This window comes from Danio aesculapii, chromosome 11, assembly GCF_903798145.1.
Source record: "Danio aesculapii chromosome 11, fDanAes4.1, whole genome shotgun sequence".
NCBI classification, from domain to species: domain Eukaryota; kingdom Metazoa; phylum Chordata; class Actinopteri; order Cypriniformes; family Danionidae; genus Danio; species Danio aesculapii.
In genome coordinates this window covers 45,030,588-45,052,246 of record NC_079445.1, presented here as the reverse complement: position 1 = coordinate 45,052,246, position 21,659 = coordinate 45,030,588, and the positions used below count along the sequence as shown (strand labels likewise).

Sequence of the window (21,659 nt, the reverse complement as noted above, 5' to 3'; positions counted from 1 at the left end):
TATTAATATTATTTTATCATTTATTATTATCATCATTATTTTTGTAATATATTTATTATTTAGTAAAATATATGATTTCTTATATATATACATATATGATATTTGAAATAATTGTAAAAAAATGTTTAGAGTTCTATTTCTCTTTTTTTATATAATTTAGAAATATATATAACAATATATATAACAATATATCAAAAAAAATATATATATATATATATATATATATATATATATATATATATATACTTATTAAAATCAAAAACATATTTTAAAAACATATTATTATTATTTTAGTAATTTATTTAATATTTAGTCAAATATATGATTTATTTATTGTTTGTACATTTATATATTTTTATATATGATATTAATACATTTTAAAACAATGTTTAACAATGTTCTATTTGTTTAATTATCTTCAATATAACATATGTTAACATATAATATGAACATATAAAAATATATATACTTATTATTAAAAACATTTCATAAATCCTATTTTATTATTATTATTACTATTTAAGTAATATATTTAATATTTAGTATAATATATAATACTGATAAAACATTAATACATTTTAAAAACAATGTTCAAAGTTGTATTTCTATTTTTTAAACTTTCTTAAATATAATTTATAAATATATAAAAAATAAATATACTTGTTATAATTAAAAAACGTTCTGTAAATCATATTTTATTATTATTATTATTATCATCATCATCATCATCACAAATATAATTTATAAATATATATTTATATAAAATACTTATTATAATTAAAAACATTCTACAAATCATATTTTATTGTTATTATTATTATTGTTATTGTTATTGTTATTATTATTATTTTAGTAATATATTTAATATTCAGCCAAATATATGATTTATATATTTTTGTATTTTTAAATATTTTTATATATGATATTAATACATTTTTTAAAACAATGTTTAAAGTTCTATTTTTTATTATCTTAAATTCATTCATTCATTTTCTTTTCGACTTTGTCCCTTTATTAATCAGAGGTCACCACAGCGGAATGAACCACCAACTTATCCAGCATGTTTTACACAGCAGATGCCCTTCCAGCTGCAACCCAACAAACCCCCATTCACTCTTGCATTCACACACACTATGGTCAATTTAGCTTATTCAATTCCCCTATAGCGCATGTGTTTGGACTGTGGGGGAAGCCGGAGTACACGGAGGAAACCCACGCCAACACAGGGAGAACATGCAAACTCCACACAGAAACACCAACTGACCCAGCCGAGGCTCGAACCAGCAACCTTCTTACTGTGAGACGATCATGCTATTTTCTTAAATATAATTTATTAACATATTTATTGTCGGTGCCAGTAGTGTAGTGGTTAGTGTGTCGACACATGCACTCTGGTGCTCTCTCTGCTTTCGTGTCAACACTCTACACTTTCCTATCCATTAAAGGTGAACCTTTATATATATATAGCCATCCTGTGGTTTTGATGTGTGTTTTATTTCCTCGTAATATTAATAGTGCATCCCCATTATTATCCAGTATTATCTGGAGAAGCTGTCCAGATTTACAGCTGCTCATTTGCTCTACTGTTCTCACTCAGCAGCTTTTCTCTGTCAGGAGCGTTCATGAGCGCTGACAGCCTGAAAACACTCCAAACACACACTTCTCAGATCTGCAGCGTTTTGACACAGAGACCCTCATTTATGGCTTTCAGAGTTATGAAAGTTAGCCATAACTAATATTCCTGTGGTTTGGCCCGGTCCGAGGTGTGATGGAAAAAAATCTACAGCTGCTGTGTGTTTCTCCGTCCGCCAGCGCTGTACTCCAGCATCATTTTTCTTGTTTTATTCATCACACACACTTCAGACTTCCTGATGATTCCCAGATGGGACAATAAAGTGCTGTGACTTTTGTTTTGCTGACAGGTCTAGTTCAATTTTGACGTTATGCCACATGTACGAGGACGACCATAACATTAAAAAAACAATGATGAAGCTTAATAGAGTATTTTTTTTTTTTAAATAATTCATTTTCCTTTGGCTTAGTCCCTTTATTCATCAGGGGTCACCACAGCGGAATGAACCACCATATGTTTTACACAACGGATGCCCTTTCAGCTGCAACCCAGTACTGGGAAACACCCATACACACTCATTCCCACACACAATCATACACAACAGCTAATTTAGTTGATCAATTCCCCTATAGCGCATGTGTTTGGACTGTGGGGGAAACCGGAGCACTGGGGGAAACCCATGCCAACACGGGGAGAACATGCAAACTCCACACTGAAATCCCAACTGACCAAGCCAGGACTCAAACCGGCGACCTTCTTGCTGTAAGGCAACACTGCTAACCACTGAGCCACCGTGTCGCCAGCATTTTTCAATATTTAATATATTTTTTTAATTGTGTATGGATTGTGCCACAAAAGTGTGAAGTTTCATTAAATAGTTCCACATGTAATATCTAATTAATTGTAAACTCGTTATAAAAACAGCTAGGTTATTACTAGGGCCAGACGGAATCTGCGGACGTTTTTTGCTAATCTGCAGAGAATTTTTGGTAAAAATCTGTGGATTTCTGCTGAATTATTTTGGGAGTATCATAACTAAAACCTTAATATATGAAATAAAAAATAAGATCTTTTTAACTTTTATTTAATGTTTAAAATGCAAATCCAATTAAATTCACCTCTCAATTCAAGTCTCTCATATAATATCTCTACTATAAGTCAGAAAATATTACTGTACAAACTGCATTGTACATAACTCAGATGAACATTTTCATATTAGTCAATAATATTACTGACATTCATTTAAAAACTGAATAAATATACATTTACACACATTTACTCAAGTAAATAAACAGAATTAATGATGGACTAAAAATCTGTGTAATTCTGCGGAAAATCTGCGTAATTCTGCGCATGCAGATTCCGTGTGGGCCTAGTGTTTACTAATATTAATAGATATGATTATAATACCTAATTGAATCTGTCCTAATGTTGTATAGACTTTTAATCATTTCTCTGGTTGTTTTACTGCTCTTGTTTTATTGTATGATGTCCTTGAGTTGCCAGAAAGGCGCCTTTAAATAAAATGTTTTAAATATTAGTATTCATTCATTCATTCTCCTTTCGACTTAGTCCCTTTATTAATCTGGGGTCGCCAGAGTGGAATGATCCGCCAACTTATTCAGCACATATTTTACGCAGCGGACGCCCTTCCAGCTGCAACCCATCTCTGGGAAACATCCATACACACTCATACACTACGGACAATTTAGCCTACCCAATTCACCTATAGCGCATGTGTTTGGACTGTTGGGGAAACCGGAGCACCCGGAGAAAACCCACACCAACACGAGGAGAACATGCAAACTCCACACAGAAATGCCAACTGACCTAGCCAAGGCTCGAACCAGCAACATTCTTGCTGTGAGGCGACAGCACTACCTATTGCGCCACTGCGTCGCCAATATTATTATTATTAGATTCAAGAGATTTCAACTTTTTTTTTTGCATTTTCCACAGTCTAAGAGCAGACAGTCTGATCTCATGAAGAAAAATAACTGTTTTAGTACAAATCATAAATCGTACAAATTCATCAGATGTTATTTACAGTGTAGATATCACCATTTGTACAGTACATACTATATAAATACAAGACACTATATACACTGTATATATGACACTATAGGCTGCACAGTGGCTAGCACTGTGACCTCACAGCAAGAAGCTCACTGATTCGAGTCCTAGCTGCACCTCTGGGTGCTCCGGTTTCCCCCACAGTCAATTCAATTCAATTTTATTTATAAAGCACTTTAAAACAACACAGTCGACCAAAATGCTCAAAACAGAGAGTAAACAAATTTTAAAATACAAATAAATAAACATAAAATGTCAACATCTCATGTTGTGCTAAAATATAAATATAAATTTCCTTATATTTATGCTTAATAAATCCCTTATAAATGACAAATAAAGGCTCAGTTAAATTCTAAACAGGAAAATCGACATTATTCATTCCTTTTCATTTAAAGATACATAAATAAAACTGCACTTCAAATGAAAAATAAATCTTTGCAACCTTATCTAAAATAAAATTACTGTAGAGTTTAAACATTGCATCTTATTATATGTTAAATTATTATATTGTTGTTGTTGTTTTATCTAGTTTTATGCCGTATTTTGACACTCCTGTTATTCAGCAATGTTTAAACTTTACAGTCATTTTATTTTTTAGAAAAGATTTCAAGGATTACTGTTCATTTGATTCTGAGCCTTTAATTGTCATTTATAAGGGATTTATAAAGCATCAATAGTCCTCACTTTAGATTAGGTCCCAAAATTGCATGAAGTTGAGTTAATAAAGCATTTATTAACATATAAATTAACTATTAGTGTACGCCTGAATAATAAGATTTATAAATTTGGTAACACTTTATAATAACTACACACTATAAATCATTTATTAAGCATTAGCATCTAGTGAATTCATTATCTGTTAAGCAATAACTCTACATTAATAAACGTTAGTGTAACTGCTGCTACAAATGATCTATTCTTGACTTACAAACATATTTATAATGTGCTTAATAATTGTACTTTCATACCTTGTTAATTATTTATTTTTCATTACTAAATGAAGTATTTGCATTATTTACAAACCATTTGTATTTAAGAGTTGTTGAGGGTTTTTAGGATCATTCAGAATGAGTTAGTAAATGATTAATAAACTATTGAAATCAATGTTTATATGTCTTATTATTCAGGCATATATTAAGGGTTACTATGTATGGTAATAAATGCTTTATTAACTCAACCTCATCTAGTTCTGTGACCTAATCTAAAGTGAGGACTATTAATGCTTTATAAATCCCTTATAAATGACAAATAAAGGCTCAGTTAAATTCTGAACAGGAAAAATGACAATATTCATTCCTTTTCATATAAAGAGACACAAATAAAACTGTACTTCACATTAAAAATAAATCTTTGCAACCTTATCTAAAATAAAATAACTGTACAGTTTAAACATTGCATCTTATTATATTGTTCAATTATTATTGTTGTTGTTGTTTTATCCAGTTTTATGCCGTATTTTGACACTCCTGTTATTCAGCAAAACTTTACAGTAATTTAACTTTATAGATCAGAATTGTAAATATTATTGTTAATTTGATTCTGAGCCTTTAATTGTCATTTATAAGGGATTTATAAAGCATAAATAGTCCTCACTTTAGATTAGGTCACAGAACTAGATGAGGTTGAGTTAATAAAGCATTTATTAACATATTAGTTAACTATTAATATATGCCTGAATAATAAGATATGTAAATGTTGATTTCAATAGTTTATTAATCATTTACTAACTCATTCTGAATGATCCTAAAACCCCTCAACTACTCTTAAATACAAATGATTTGTAAATAATGCAAATACTTAATTTAGTAATGAAAAAATAAATCATTAACTAAGTATGAAAGTACAATTATTAAGCACATTATAAAGGTGCTTATAAGTCAAGAATAGATCATTTGTAGCTGCAGTTATAAACTGCTTACTAACGCTTATTAATGTAGAGTTAATGCTTAACAGATAATGAGTTCACCAGATGCTAATGCTCAGTAAATGATTCATAGTGTGTAGTTATTATAAAGTGTTACCCAGCATTTGTAGCTGCAGTTACACTAACGTTTATTAATGTAGAGTTAGTTCTTAACAGATGATCAATTCACTAGATGCTAATGCTTAATAGATGATTTATAGTGTGTAGTTATTATAAAGTGTTACCAAGCCTTTAAATGTCACTTTAAGCTGTATAGAAGTGTCTTGAAGAATATCTAGTCTAATATTATTTACTGTCATCATGACAAAGAGAAAATAAATCAGTTATTAGAGATGAGTTAATAACACTATTATGATTTAGACATTTTATTTCCTTCCGTTAAACAGAAATGGGGGGAGAAAATAGACAGGAGGGCAAATAATTCTGACTTCAACTGTATACTGTCCACCCTATACTCAACTCTTTAGGTTTTCAGATTTTAACTATAATTTAATAACATGCACCTTATTGTAAAGCCGCTTTTGAATGATAATTATAGTGAAAAACGCTACATAAAAATATAATATATATCTGAAATAATAACTTGAATTTAACTTGTACAACAGTAAGCTCATCTCATTTAAATATCATGACCGTAGTAAAGCAGATATGTCAGAAACAGGGCTGTAAGCGCTGTGTGTTTGTCCATCAGACACATGCATAGTTAATCCAGATCAGACGGACTGCATGTAAAACACTGCTGTTCAAACACACCTCCAGCAGCAGAAGCAGCATCAGGAGCGCTCCGATAACTCATGTAATATTCAGATTAAACACGTCTCGCCTGTGGGATGATTCTCATTTTCATACTCGCTCATGCAGCAGGGGATTGTGGGAGATTCTCACCTCCTGAAAGAGGCTCAAGGCTCCCAGAATGCAGTGCGGCGATCAGAAAACAGTCAAAAACCCTCTCTCATTCATCACTACATACTTTATTATAGATGGAATTTTATGTACATTAACCGGCCACTTTATTAGGTACACCTTACTGGTATCAGGTTGGAGACACTTTTGCCTTCAGAACTGTCTTAATCCTACTATCAACTGTTCCAGCATATGTTTTACACAGCCGATGCCCTTGCAGATGCATCCCAGTACTGGGAAACATCCATACACACTCATTCACACACACACACTCATACACTACGGCCAATTTAGTTCATCAATTCCCCTTTGGCGCATGTGTTTGGACTGTGGGGGAACCCAGCCGGGACTTGAACCAGCGACTTTCTTGCTGTGAGGCGACTGTGCTAACCACTGAGCCACCGTGCCGCCAATGTTATATATTTCCGAATATATTTCTATCCTTCATTTTGAATTAGTTTCAGCTGAAATGTGTGTTTAACGGCGCAGTTATTGTGTGTATTGTGTGTGTTTTTAATAACAGCTCTCCATTTGGTGTGTGACGTATTGGTATTTTTTGTCTGTGATTTGATGATCACCTTCAGATAAAGACATCAGCTAATATCTGTTATCTCCTCTCATAACAGAGCGAGTGTGTAATCACAGCGCAGTGATGTTCTGCATTAATGTGTGTGTGTGGGTGTGTGTGTGGAGCTCACCACTGTGTGTATTGTGCAGCTCTTTGTGTCTGAGCTCCAGCAGATGGAGGAGCACCTGTTCCTGTTACACACACACACACACACACACACGCACACACACGCACACACACACACACACACACACACACACACGCACACACACACACACACGCACACACACACACACACGCACACACACACGCACACACACGTACACACACACACACACACACACACACACAGTTCCTGAGTCTGCCAGAGCGTCAGGTGCTCCACATTGACCATACTGATGCCGAAGAGCACTCACACACACCACAGGGGGCACACACACACACACCGGAAAAAACATTCTTATGCACACACAAAAACACACATACATACCATACACCGGAAACACACATTCATAAGCACACACACACACATATACTTACATAATGTACAAACATACATACACACACCATAGGGGGCAGACACACACACACACACACACACACATATCCATACAGACACACTCGTACTGTAAGTGTTTGTGTGTGTGTGTGTGTGTGTGTGTGTGTGGTTGTGTAAATGAGTGTGTGTATGTACATGTGTACTGTAAGTAGTGTCTGAATGTGTGGGTTTGTGTAAGTGTGTGTAAGTTTGAGGTGTGTGTATGTGTGCATGTTTAAGTTGTGTGTGTTTTTGTACTGTAAGTGTGTGTGTGTGTGTGTGTGTGTGTGTGTGTGTGTGTGTGTGTGTGTGTGTGTGTGTGTGTGTGTGCATGCATGTTTGAGGTGTGTGTTTTTGTACTGTAAGTGAGTGTGTGTTTGAGGTGTATGTGTCAGTTTGCATGCACATTTGAGGTGTGTGTTTACGTGTGTGTGTGTGTGTGTGTGTGTGTGTGTGTGTGTGTGTGTGTGTGTGTGTGTGTGAGAGAGCGCGTGTTTGTTCATGTTTAAGGTGTGTGCGTGAGTTTGTTCATGTTTAAGGTGTGTGCGTGTGTTTGTCTGTGTGTTTGCATGTATGCTTGAGGTGTGTGTGCATGTGTGTGTGTTTGTGTGCGCGTTTGTTCATGTTTAAGGTGTGTGCGTGTGTTTGCGTGTATGTTTGAGGTGTGTGTGTGTGCATGTGTGTGTGATTGCATGTATGTTTGAGGTGTGTGTGCATGTGTGTGTGTTTGCGTAAGTGTGTGCGCATGTTTGATGGGTGTATGTGTGTGTTTGTGTGTGCGCGTTAGTTCATGTTTTAGGTGTGTGTGTGTATGTTTGAGCTGTGTGTGCACGTGTGTGTGTTTGTGTAAGTGTGTGTGCATGTTTGATGGGTGTATGTGTGTGTGTGTGTGTTCATGTTTAAAGAGTGTGCGTGTGTTTGCGTGTATGTGCATGTGTATGCGTTTGTGTAAGTGTGTGCATGTTTGAGGAGAGTGTTTTTGTACTGTAAGTGTGTTTGTGTAAGTAATTGTGTGTATGTGCATGAGTGAGTTTGGCTGTGTGTGTGAGTTTGCATGCCCTAATTGAGGTGTGTGTGTGTGTGCGCTTATTTGCTCATGTTTAAGGTGTGTGTGTGTGTGTTTGTGTGTGTCATTGCGTGTATGTTTGAGGTTTGTGTGTGCGCAAGTTTGAGGTGTGTGTATGTGTGTGTGTGTGTGTGTGTGTGCGTGTTTCAGGTGTGTGTGTGTGCAGTTCTGTGATGAATTGCTCTATGACAGGATCTCGTCTCTACCTGGGGGCTGATACTCTGATTTAGATAAATCACATTTCTGCCAGAGAGTCATAACACACACACTACTGTAGTAAACACACACATACACACACACAAACACACACACAGAACAGACAATACTCCACACAGACACACTCAGGCAGAGGACAATGACCTACATAGTGCACTTCTGCTGCAGTACACTAGTGTCTGTCCTGCACACACACACTCTTCACTGTCAGAACACACACACACACACACACACCTCAACATGTGCTGTGACGTTAACACTCAATAGATGGAGAGCTGAACGTACAGGTGTGTGCAAGGATTTATTTGCTGCTGAAGCGTCTGTCATGCCGTTATCTGCTGCTGCTCCTCAGTCAGTCTGTGAGTCTGTAAACACTCTGTTCCCCCTGATGTAGACCTGCACACACTGACTCCTGCACATCTACGTGTGCTTTATTTATAAACTAATTTGGAGAGGATCACGTGCTTATGATCAACACGGCTGGCTCTTCATTAGCTCTGTAATCTGCCCCATTAAATGATTACGGAAGCATTATAAATAACCAGAGTTTTTCACTCCAGTTATCTTCGTCTTGAAGCTCCCCCCCTTCCACCCCTACTTCCTCCCCCTTTTTCCGATAGGGCGACACGGTGGCCCAGTGGCTAGCACTGTTGCCTCGCAGCGAGAACACCGCTGGTACAACCTCCTATCAGACTGGTTGGTGTTTCTGTGCGGAGTTTACATGTTCTCCCCGTGTTCGCGTGGGTTTCCTCCCACTGTCCAATAACATAAACCATAGCCAATCGACAATCAACAGCCTGATCTCACGAGAAAACGTAAGTATTTTACGTTTTGACAGTTTAGTGGCTAATTCAGGCAAGTTCAGTCGTACGAAATTGTACGATTTTAAAAAGGAGGCGTGGCACCTAACCCCACCCCTAAACCCAACTGTCATTGAGGGATGAGCAAATCAGACTAAATTGTACGAACTAGATCGTATGAATTCGTACGAATTAGCCACTAAATCAAAAAGTTATGAATTGCCGTGAGATTGTGTTGGACTAAACCAAATTATCACCAAAGACAACCTTAGTTTACACTTCTCACACGGCGACAAGCAGGGGAGTTCTCGAGACCTACCTGAGCTCAAACTCCCCTCTCGCCCTTCTAACAGGAGGGAGCCCCGGGCTTGAGGATATTACGAGCTCAGGGCTGTCAAAGCCCTGGCATTTGACAGCATGCCAAATACTCTTTATTGATTATCAGCTAAGTGTGAACTCTTGAAAAGCTTTCAGACCATTTATATATGTCCTATATATATATATATATATATATACTAGGGCTGTCAATTGATTTAAAAAAAATAACAAATTAATCACACTTTTTTTTTGGTAATTAATCATGATTAATCACGAAACGCCATATTTATTACAGAAATAAAAACACAGGCATTTAAGTGCCATTTAAGTGGCATTTCAAAACAATCAACGCCAATAGCAAACTAAAAAAATCCCATGTACAGGCATTGCAAATGTGGAAAAGTATAATAATAATAATAAAGTACTGAATACAAACAATTGTACTCATTGACTACGTTTACATGGACATCAGTTATCGAATTATTTGCTTTAATCTAATTACGACAATAATAAGATTAAAGTGTTTACATGAGTCGCTTTTTGAATGTTCCTTTTATGATCCCTTTTTACATGTTTAGCATATAATTCGATTAACGTCATCGCGTCACTGCGCTATCCGCATTTCCTCCGGAGTTTCATGTAATTTCGGGTGTTTCATTATTAATTTGTCGACTTTGATTGCGATTTTTGATTACCTTAAAGCAGTGGTTCTCAAACTGTTAAACCAGCGACCCCCAATGTAAGATCGTCAAGAACTCGCGACCCCCCACTACCAAAGCATGTCCAAACAATAACAATAACTTTTTTAATGTAGATGTTGGACTGAAGCAGCTGATAATCATTTACACTGAGGAAGGGCAGAGGGTTGCTGAAGAACTACTGAGATTTCAGCTGCTGTCTGGGCTTTCACTGCCTTTCTGCACCTATGGAACAAACCACACTGCAATAGCAATACAGAAACAACATATTGTGTAGCCCTAACACACACACACACACACGCACACACACGCACACACACACTAAGTGGAATAAACCACATTGCGATATCGATGAAGAAACGGTATAATGTGTAGCCCTAACGCACGCACGCACGCACGCACGCACGCACGCACGCACGCACACACACACACTCCAACTGGAATAAACCACATTGTGATATCGATGAAGAAACGGTATAATGTGCAGCCCTAACACACGCACGCACGCACGCACGCACGCACGCACGCACGCACGCACACACACACACACACACACACACACACTCCAACTGGAATAAACCACATTGTGATATCGATGAAGAAACGGTATAATGTGCAGCCCTAACACACGCACGCACGCACGCACGCACGCACACACACACACACACACACTCCAACTGGAATAAACCACATTGTGATATCGATGAAGAAACGGTATAATGTGCAGCCCTAACACACGCACGCACGCACGCACGCACACACGCACGCACGCACGCACGCACGCACGCACGCACGCACACACACACACTCCAACTGGAATAAACCACATTGTGATATCGATGAAGAAACGGTATAATGTGCAGCCCTAACACACGCACGCACGCACGCACACACACACACACACACACACACACACTCTAACTGGAATAAACCACATTGTGATATCGATGAAGAAACGGTATAATGTGCAGCCCTAACACACGCACGCACGCACGCACACACACACACACACACACACACTCTAACTGGAATAAACCACATTGTGATATCGATGAAGAAACGGTATAATGTGCAGCCCTAACACACGCACGCACGCACGCACACACACGCACACACACACACACACACACACACACACACACTCACTCAAACTGGAATAAACCACATTGTGATATCGATGCAGATACAAAATATTGTACAGCCCTAACACACACACACACACACACACACACTCTCTCCTCAAGTGTCTTTCTGTTTTCTGACAGCGGACTCTGAGCGTTCACTAGTGTGTGTTTCTCCGCCTGCAGTATTCCCCGAGTGCTCCTGTCCGCAGCACAGATGAATCGCACCGTCCGCTGTCATTTCAGCTCCAGAAACACATCCACACACACACACACACACACACACACAAAAAAAACACACACACACTAGCGTTCCTCCACTCGCTTTATCAAACAGAGAAAGAAAAAAAAATGAAGACGTAAAAAGCAAGATATCCGTAGGGGAAGCTTCCTGCGGCCGGCTCCGCTGACAGCTCTGACAAAATAACCAGCGCCCTCATTATTTTATATGCAAACAATGATAAAACGAACTGTATGGAGATGTCATGTTAGACAATCAGCTCCGAGACCCCTGACATGCCGCCCGGCGACTGTAACAAAGTGTCTGGGCTTGCCACGGGCGACACCGCGCTTAATTTGCTGCACAATGTCCCTGTAATTAGATGAATTTGGCTCAGGCAGAGGAAAAGACAGCCAGATCAAGGTCTTGATGAATTAGGGGTCCACTGTCAAGATCAAATCACATTAATCAAGCGTTGAGACAGGCGGTCCCCCCCCCAACGCCGCTCTCTATGTGTGATGAATAGGCTCGCCGCTCGCCGCCCGACCGAATGCATCACCATCAAAATCTGTGAATTTAAATGTAACAACGCCACTTCCACAATTCTATCGATTCATTCTGCTCTTTTAAGATAAACCTTCCTTGGAGCCTCCAGACCCCGTTTCCAACAGAGGGAAACTCTGAGGTGTTGTATTTAGGGGGGGAAACAACAAAGTGAAACTTCAAAAACTAGCGCGGCCCACTTTTGCGGTTGGTTTCTCAGTCCTGTAATCAATGTCGTATGTGTTTCTGTGTTCAAAAATGACTATATTGAGGTGGCTTGGTGGCTCAGTGGTTAGCACTGTCTCCTCACAGCAAGAAGGTCTCTGGTTTAAGCCTCAGCTGGGTCACTTGGCACTTCTATGTGGAGTTTACATGTTCCCCCGTGTTGGTGTGGGTTTCCTCCAGGTGCCCCACAGTCCAAACACATGCGCTATTGGGGAATTGATGAACTAAACTGGCCCTAGTGTATGTGTGAATGGGTGTTTTCCAGTACTGGATTGCAGCTGGAAGGGCATTTGCTGTGTAAAACATATGCTGGAATAGTTGGTGGTTCATTCCGCTGTGGCGATCTCTGATTAATAAGAGACTAAGCTGAAGGAAAATGATTGAATGAATGACTATACTGTCCTATATTATTGATTTGAGGTCAATTGACTATCGTGATGTCAAAACAACATCAAATTATCATGTAACATCACCATCGAAAACCCCCAACATAAACTGATTACACTGTCAGAAATAAATGCACACAAGCTGTCACTGGGGTGGTCCCTTTCAAAAGGTCCACTTTTGTACCATACTGGTGGACATTAGTACCTTTGAGGTTGACTTTTGTACCTTTAAGTTACTTTGAGGTCCACATTTGTACTTTTTAGGTATTAATATGTACCTTTTAAGAACCTGTTAGGAACAAAAATGACCCTTTTGAAAAGGAACCGCCCCAGTGACAGATTTGGTACCTTTATTTCTGAGAGTGTACAGGATAAAAAATTCCTGTCCTGTTTTTGTCAACAATGTTAGATGACAGTTTACATGCCTAAGATGCATCCATAAGATTAAAGATAAACCTCCCTTGGAGCCTCCAGACCCCGTTTCCAACAGAGGGAAACTCTGAGGTGTTGTATTTAGGGGGGGAAACAACAAAGTGCAACTTCAAAAACTAGCGCGGCCCACTTTTGCGGTTGGTTTCTCAGTCCTGTAATCAATGTCTTATGTGTTTCTGTGTTCCAAAATGACTATATTGAGGCAGCTTGGTGGCTCAGCGGTTAGCACTGTCGCCTCACAGCAAGAAGGTCTCTGGTTTAAGCCTCGGCAGGGTCAGTTTCTGTGTGGCGTTTACATGTTCTCCCCGTGTTGGTGTGGGCTTCCTCCAGGTGCTCCGGTTTTCCCTACAGTCCAAACACATGCGCTATAGGGGAATTAATGAACTGAACTGGCCCAAGTGTATGTGTTTGGGTGTTTCCCAGTACTGGGTTGCAGCTGGAAGGGCATTTGAGCCTCCAGACCCCGTTTCCAACAGAGGGAAACTCTGAGGTGTTGTATTTAGGGGGAAACAACAAAGTGGAACTTGAAAAACTAGCGCGGCCCACTTTTGCAGTTTGTTTCTACAATAGCGGTGCCGCCGATCCACTGGTGGAAAATCCATGTGGGACGTATGGGGGTCTGGAGGTTAACCTACATTACTGCTGCACATCCACACACCTGAACCAGAGCATGCTGGGAAAAACAGAACCTTCCGGCTGGGCCGATCTGATGAAGATCTTTCTTAAAACCCTTGTTTAGGTTAAGCCTGATTGTGATTATCAAGTAATTCTCCCCCCAGAGGCCACCCTGATCTCAAAACCACATGAAAAAAACACATAAAAAAATTGCCAATTGATTTTTATGTCAATTGACAAACTTAATCAAACTTAAAATCAAAACTATATTGAACTGACATCTATGATTGGCTTTGAAAACACGTCAAAATATTGCAAATTGATTTGATGTCAGTTGACTGGCTTTATTTTAAAACAACATTCAAGAGTTCACACTTAGCTGTCCCGGAAGAGAGCCCTGAGCTCAGAAGATCCTCGAGCCCAGGGCTCCCTCCCGTTTGAGGGGAGTTTGAGCTCGGGTAGGTCTCGAGAACTCCTCTGGTTTAGTTAGGGCCTAAGACAGATTGTTGGGTTTGCTTATGGAGAGATAAACTGCTGACTGAAAGGCATAAATAGGAGCCTGACTAAGAGCTCGTCTAATGTGCCAATTTGGTTTAATCAACTCCCTTATATCGCATGTCTTTGGACTGTGGGAGGAAACCAGGGGACCCGAGGGAAACCCACAAGAGCGTGTGGAGAACATGTAAACTCCACACAGAAACGCCTACTAGCCTGATAAGGACTTTAACCAGTGAAATTCCAGCTGTGAGGCAACAGTGCTAACCACTGGACTGTTGTGCCGCCCTATCTAGGAAAAGGGAGGAGGAGTAGGGGTGGAAGAGGGGATTCTTCAAGACGAAGATAACTGAGGTAAGACTGTGAGACAAGTTCAAGACTGAGGTAAGAAACTCTGCTTATTTATAGTGTGATTCATCTGATTGATAAATCATGTGTTAGCTAATGCGGGACCAGCCATGGTCAATCATAAGCATGTGATCCTCTTGAAATTAGTTTATAAATAAACCACTTAAATTGGCATCTAACAGTGGCATTAAAAAACTGCTAATCAATTTGATGTCAAATAACTATCTTGATGAGATCAAACTGACATCTAACCTTGGCTTTAAAAACATGTCAACATATTTGATCTATTTGACGTCAATTGACTAGCTTGATGTCAAAAAATTAAATCAAAAACACATCAAAAATGCTAATCGATATGATGTCTATTGACTACTTTAATGTCAGAAAACACTGGCGTCAAAAAACATCAAACATAAGAAATATAATAATTAAGTAAAGGGCACCTATGGTGAAAAATCGACTTTTTAAGCTGTTTGGACAGACATATGTGTAGGTATAGTGTATAGACCAGGCATGGGCAAACTCGATCCTCGAGGGCCGGTGTCCCTGCAGAGTTTTGCTCCAATACTAATCAAACACACCTGAACACCCTAATTAGTGTCTTCAAGATCACTAGAAAGCTACAAGCAGGTGTGTTTGATTAGGGTTGGTGCAAAACTATGCAGGGACACCGGCCCTCCAGGATCGAGTTTGCCCATCCCTGGTATAGAGCATCATATTGGCATGATATAAACACACAGAGTCCTTTTTCTTCAATTTAACAACCTAATATTTATATTCTCCATTCCAGATGTTTGATGCTATGAATTGCAGTAATCTCCTTCCTGAATTTGAGATTTACTCGACTTTCAGTTTTATGCCTGGCACAGAAACAAAACAAAGGTTCGACTGTTTGCTAAATGGTTAAATCAAGAACTGAACGGCATTTTTGAGAAAAACTGCCTCTCGGTAAACCCTTTGCATAAAATCTTCATCAAATTTGTAATATAAACTCATGAGACACTTGGCTTTCAAGACATTTTTCTCAGGTTTTTACAAGACTGATTACTATTGTTTGTATATGATAAAAATAAAACATTCAATATTGAACACTACTGCACGGTATTGGAAAGATCTGACATTGTGATGTTTCATTTTTCTGCAATATACTGTATATCGCAATATGTAGACAACCTCGGTTTGGAAAGAATAAACCATTTTAGATTGATTTCAACAGTTCACACTTAGCTGATAATCAATAAAGAGTATTTGGCATGCTGTCCCAGGAGAGAGCCCTGAGCTCGTAATATCCTCGAGCCGGGGCTCCCTCCCGTTAGAAGGGTGAGAGGGGAGTTCGAGCTCAGGTAGGTCTTGAGAACTCCCCTGCTTGTCGCCGCGTGAGAAGTGTAAACTAGGGTTGTTTTCTGTGATAATTTGGTTTAATCTATTGCTATGGTATATGTTTTTGGATGGTGGGAGGAAACCGGGGGACCCGGGGAAAACCCACGCGAACACGGGGAGAACATGTAAACTCCGCACAGAAACACCAACCAGCCCGATAGGAAGTTGTACCAGCGGTGTTCTCGCTGTGAGGCAACAGTGCTAGCCACTGGGCCACCGTGTCGCCCTATCGGAGAAAAGGGGGAGGAAGTAGGGGTGGAAGGGGGGAGCTTCAAGACGAAGATAACTGGAGAGAAAAACTCTGGTTATTTATAATGCTTCCGTAATCATCTAATGGGTCAGATTACGGAGCTAATGAAGAGCCAGCCGTGTTGATCATAAGCACGTGATCCTCTCGAAATTAGTTTATAAATAAAGCACACTTCGACGATTCTGTAGTGGCAGTGCATCTGCATAAAATACCCAAGCAAAAATAAATACTATGAAGATACAAATGAAATCAACAGTGTGTTGTGGTTTTCTGAGGAGTCGTCCAGGATTCAGGAACGTTCATTGAATAATCACATATAAAATTATCTTTGTTGTATAAATAATTAAATAAAATGAATTGTTATTAAAGGTGCTGTGTGTAAGTGTTTGACTCTTCTAAAGCATAAAAACACCATTAATATGTGTGCAGATATTCAGAAACATGCTCAGTGAACATACTTGTTTATCTGAAAAACAATGCTGAAGTCAGATATTCTGCTTTGAGAATGGGTTTTCTGTGCCAGAATGTATGTCTTTGTTTTAGTCATTTTAAGCTGCTCAATGCCAGTTTAGCCAATTATATTTCAGCAGCCTGGGTTGCCTTGGTGGAAAACAGCGTATTTCAATCATTTAGAAAGGCTCTGGAAGCATGCGTCCGTGACCAAAATGCAATCTCCGGAGGACAGTAGCAGACTCCGAAATAAGGGGTGCAGATCCAGAGTTCCACATGAGGTTATTAATTAGCAAATGCTAAAAATATTAGGAGCGTAAACATTAGGTGAGCAGGTTACATTGTAACCACGTGTCCTAACAACACCCTGCGTGATGAGATACGCAGTGATGAGCAATTTGGCTGTTTGCACCAGACAAAACATGACAGAAATGTAAATACAGCCATTCAGAAGCACAGAATATGCGCTCACTCACCAAATGCTAAGGTTTATAATCTATTAAATACATATTAAAGCTCTTTAACATTATTAAATGTAGATGCTGAATCACGTGTTTAATTCTAAAGTTCAATTTCAGACGGTTTATTTTATTGTCCAGATCTGAGGTGAACTATCTGCTGCTGCTTTCAGTATATGGCAATAAATATCATGTAAAATGGCATTCAAACTCACATTATGAGCATTTAACACTGAATAAAGCACATGAGCTGTACCTGAGGGGATCACCGTCAGTTTTCTGTTGTTCACCTGTGAGAAATTGACATTTCTAATATATCAATTCGAGGTGTTCGTTAGGACAAAAACTCCTATTAATATGAAGAATATTCCTTCATATTTATATTCCTTCATATTACTCCATCGGGTGTCTTTGCTTTTATTTAGAACACAGTTTAAATCACTCGCTCCTGTCCTCAATCTGGCAACCTGCGCTTGAGTTTGTTTTGATCCAGGAGTGCAATACCTAGTTCAACCACTGGGTGTCAAACTTACATACTGCACCTTTAAAGTTAGAAAACGATACAGTTTCTTATGCCTGAATGCATTTAAAAATTACAAACACATGCAAATGATGAATTATAATACAGATTCAACATTGCATATCCTACTTCAGCATTTATAACTTTCTATTTATGTTTTTTTTTCGCATTAAACTCTACCAAAGTGAAGCTCTTCATTCTAGTGATACATATTTTGTGTTTGTACCTCACTTGGATCAAGAGCTGTTACTATTTTAATTTAGGTGTGAATCCCCATGGGCCGCTGGCTAACAGTTAACTACTTTAATATACATTATACTTTACTTTAATATATAAAATATACTTTAATAATCATTAATTATTATAATTCTGTATATTTTTTACGCCAATTTCTGTTTAACGGAGAGAAGATTTTTTCAACACATTTCTAATCATAATAGTTTTAATAACTCATCTCTAATAACTGATTTATTTTCTCTTTGCCATGATGACAGTAAATAATATTAGACTAGATATTCTTCAAGATAATAGTATTCAGCTTAAAGTGACATTTAAAGGCTTAACTAGGGTAATTAGGGTAAAGTTAGGGTAATTAGACAAGTCATTGTATAAATATGGTCACACTTTATTTTGATGGTCCGTTTGTTGAATTTAAGTTACATTGCAACTAATTAGAGTTGCTGAAGTTTGCCCTAAGCGCTTGCGGTTTTGGAAGAAACTTCGTCAATATTGTCAATGCTATTATTCAAAAGGTAATGATTCGCACTCATTAAGTAATTGCTTCATACTGTTTTTATTTATTTTATTTTATTTGTTTAAAGAGACAAACGTTTCGGCACAATGCATTCCTCAGTGTGTTTCGGACCACAAACGTTTCAGCACAACCAGTTCCTCATTGCAACTAATTCTCATTAGATTACAAGCAGACTGTTAGGTTGGGGTTGGGGTAAGGGTTAGGGTTAGTGTACGTTGACATGTACTTGCAAAGTGTCTTATAGTCAGTAAAATATCTGCTGAATGTCTGTATCAACAGATATTAAGCAGACAGTCTACTAATACTCAAATGGACCATCAAAATAAAGTGTTACCCAGTGGTTTGTTCTGTAGACAATCCAAAACAAATATTTCCTAAGGGGGCTAATAATATTGACCTTAAAACGGGATAAAAAAAATAAAAAACTGCTTTTATTCTAGCTGAAATAAAGCAAATAAGACTTTCTCCGCAAGAAAAAATATTATCAGACATACTGTGAAAATTTCCTTGCCCTGTTAAACATAATTTGGGAAATATTTAATAAAGAAAAAAATTCACAGGAGGGCAAATAATGATGCCTTCAACTGTAGTTTAAATGCACCCAAATATCTTGACTAGATCAACTGAGAAATGAATAAAAGTATTGATCTTCATATGAAGCTGTCCTCATTTATGCTGAGCAAATCTCAAACCCCTTCAAGAGCACATATGCTTTTCATTGATGTTTTCAGCATGCGCCGGTGGATTCGGCATCTCCTGATTACAGCGCATTCTGAATGTTGCATGTCTGCATGCATTCTGACCGCAGGGATAAACAAAGCAGATGCTTTATTTGCGAACACAGAAGATTATTTATATTCACAAACGCAGAGAAGCAGAAACGCGCACATATCTGCAGGCTTACCCGTGCAAAGCGTGAAGCGCGTGGGGATCGTAGTGGTATCTCCCCTCATGGTGACGCACGTCGATGGGAATCGGAGAATGGAAAGTCGGGAAGATGTGATGAGGCCCTGAAAAATAAAATAATAAAAAAGAGAGAGAGAGAGTTGAGAAAAGAGCCAGACTTTCCAAAAAAAAATGAGAGAGAAATTTTCAAAGGCAACAGCCCTACAATAAAGTAACATGAATTTCAGAGCGCGCTGAGCAGTTTCGTGTAAAATATTGGCACTATCACACAAGAGTGGAGGAATAAATAAATAATCAAAGTATCCTAAGAAATCCTACATCCCCAACATAAAAGATATCCAACTGGGCTTTTGACAAAGACCTGCAGCTAGACGCTCTTTGAACTCGCACAGATGATGGACGTTATGCAGGGAAAAAACCATCCGGGACGTAAACTGGGGCTGACAGCAGAGGGAGAGCGCTCCTCGGCCCGCCGTCCATGCCTCACGCTGGGCTGTGCCAACCGGAGCATCTCCCTACTGAAACACTGTCGTCCCCGACGCTCTTCTGGCCCAAAATCAAGCCCAAAACGAAGGTGCCAGGGTGACGTGAAATCAGATTAGGTCAGGCCTTTGAAATCAAACACACTCACTAATGAGAGACTAAAAGCTGTTGCCCTTTTCCTCAGCGCTTTACAGTCTGGCTGGTGTTTCTTTTCATCATAACTTGGGTTTTATGTGAGCGCAATGAGAATCAGAATCAGCACTTTCCTGCAATAAACCCTCCGCTGGCTTGGGACGTCCCGTTACAGGCCAACAAGGCTTCATTAGCAGCTATGATAACGGGAAACCACAGTTGATCTTTATTGTGCCACTATAAATGCAATGCTGAAGTCTTAACTAGCTTTTCTTTTTAATTAGTCGATCACTCCTGGAGCATTTCACGTCGTGTGAAAATTAAAAACAAAGCAGGCTAAATCAAATAAAGGCTATTCGCCGCTTTGGGGTTTGGCAGGAAAAGGCCCCACTACACTTGAAGCTAAATTCAACTGGTGTGATGTCATTTCTAACAAAGTCAAGCAAGTATGAAACCCTCTGGAAAAGTGAGGTAACTATTATTGGTCCATGTGATGAATATGTAAGAGGTGGGCGTGGCTGTGAGGCTCCACCCTCTTTGGCATAAAAACAAGTCGTTCATGCGCACTGCATATGTATTTATCTATATAAACACCGCTGTCAGCAGGGAGGATTTACCATGGCAATATGGCAACCAATTCCTTTTCCAAATACCATAACTTTTTTAAGATCGTTCAGGAATGTACAAACCCTGTGCTATACCGTTGTTAAGGTCATCTGTCTGGTTGCCATGGTGATTTTCACATTGTCTAATAATTTTTTTTTTTTTTTAATGTCAACTTTTCTATACGGTTGCTAAGGTGTACTGACTTGTTGCTATGGTAATTTTTACATTTAAAAAAATTTAAATGTAAACTTCTCTATATTCTATTTGGTTGCTAAGGTGTCTTGACTTGTTGCTATGGTGATTTTCACATTTTCTAATAAAAAATAAATTAAAAATGTGAACTGTTCTATATGGTTGCTAAGGTGTTTTGACTGGTTTGTATTGTGTTGCTAAGGTGTTCTGACTGATTGCAAAGTTGATTTTCATCATCTCAGAATGCAGGGAGAACATGCAAACTCCACACAGAAATGTGGATTGACCCAGCCGAGACTCGAACCAGTGACCTTCTTGCTATGAAGGCAAATCGTCGCCCCCAATTTTCATTATTTCAAACTAAAATAATACAAACTTTAAACTGTTCTATATGGTTGCTAAGGTGTCCTGACTTGTTGCTATGGTGATTTTTCCATTTTCTAATACAAAAAATGTAACTGTTCTA

General features: G+C 38.5%; 1 protein-coding gene across 1 annotated transcript in view; it reads right to left on the bottom strand.

Annotated features, from left to right (window-relative positions):
• gli2b (GLI family zinc finger 2b) overlaps positions 1–21,659 on the bottom strand; it is a 158,236-nt gene that overhangs the window by 52,617 nt on the left and 83,960 nt on the right. Inside the window, exon 3 of the mRNA XM_056467953.1 lies at positions 19,779–19,884. Within this exon, the coding sequence (XP_056323928.1) occupies positions 19,779–19,884 (106 nt within the window). The remainder of the gene's footprint in view (positions 1–19,778; positions 19,885–21,659) is intronic.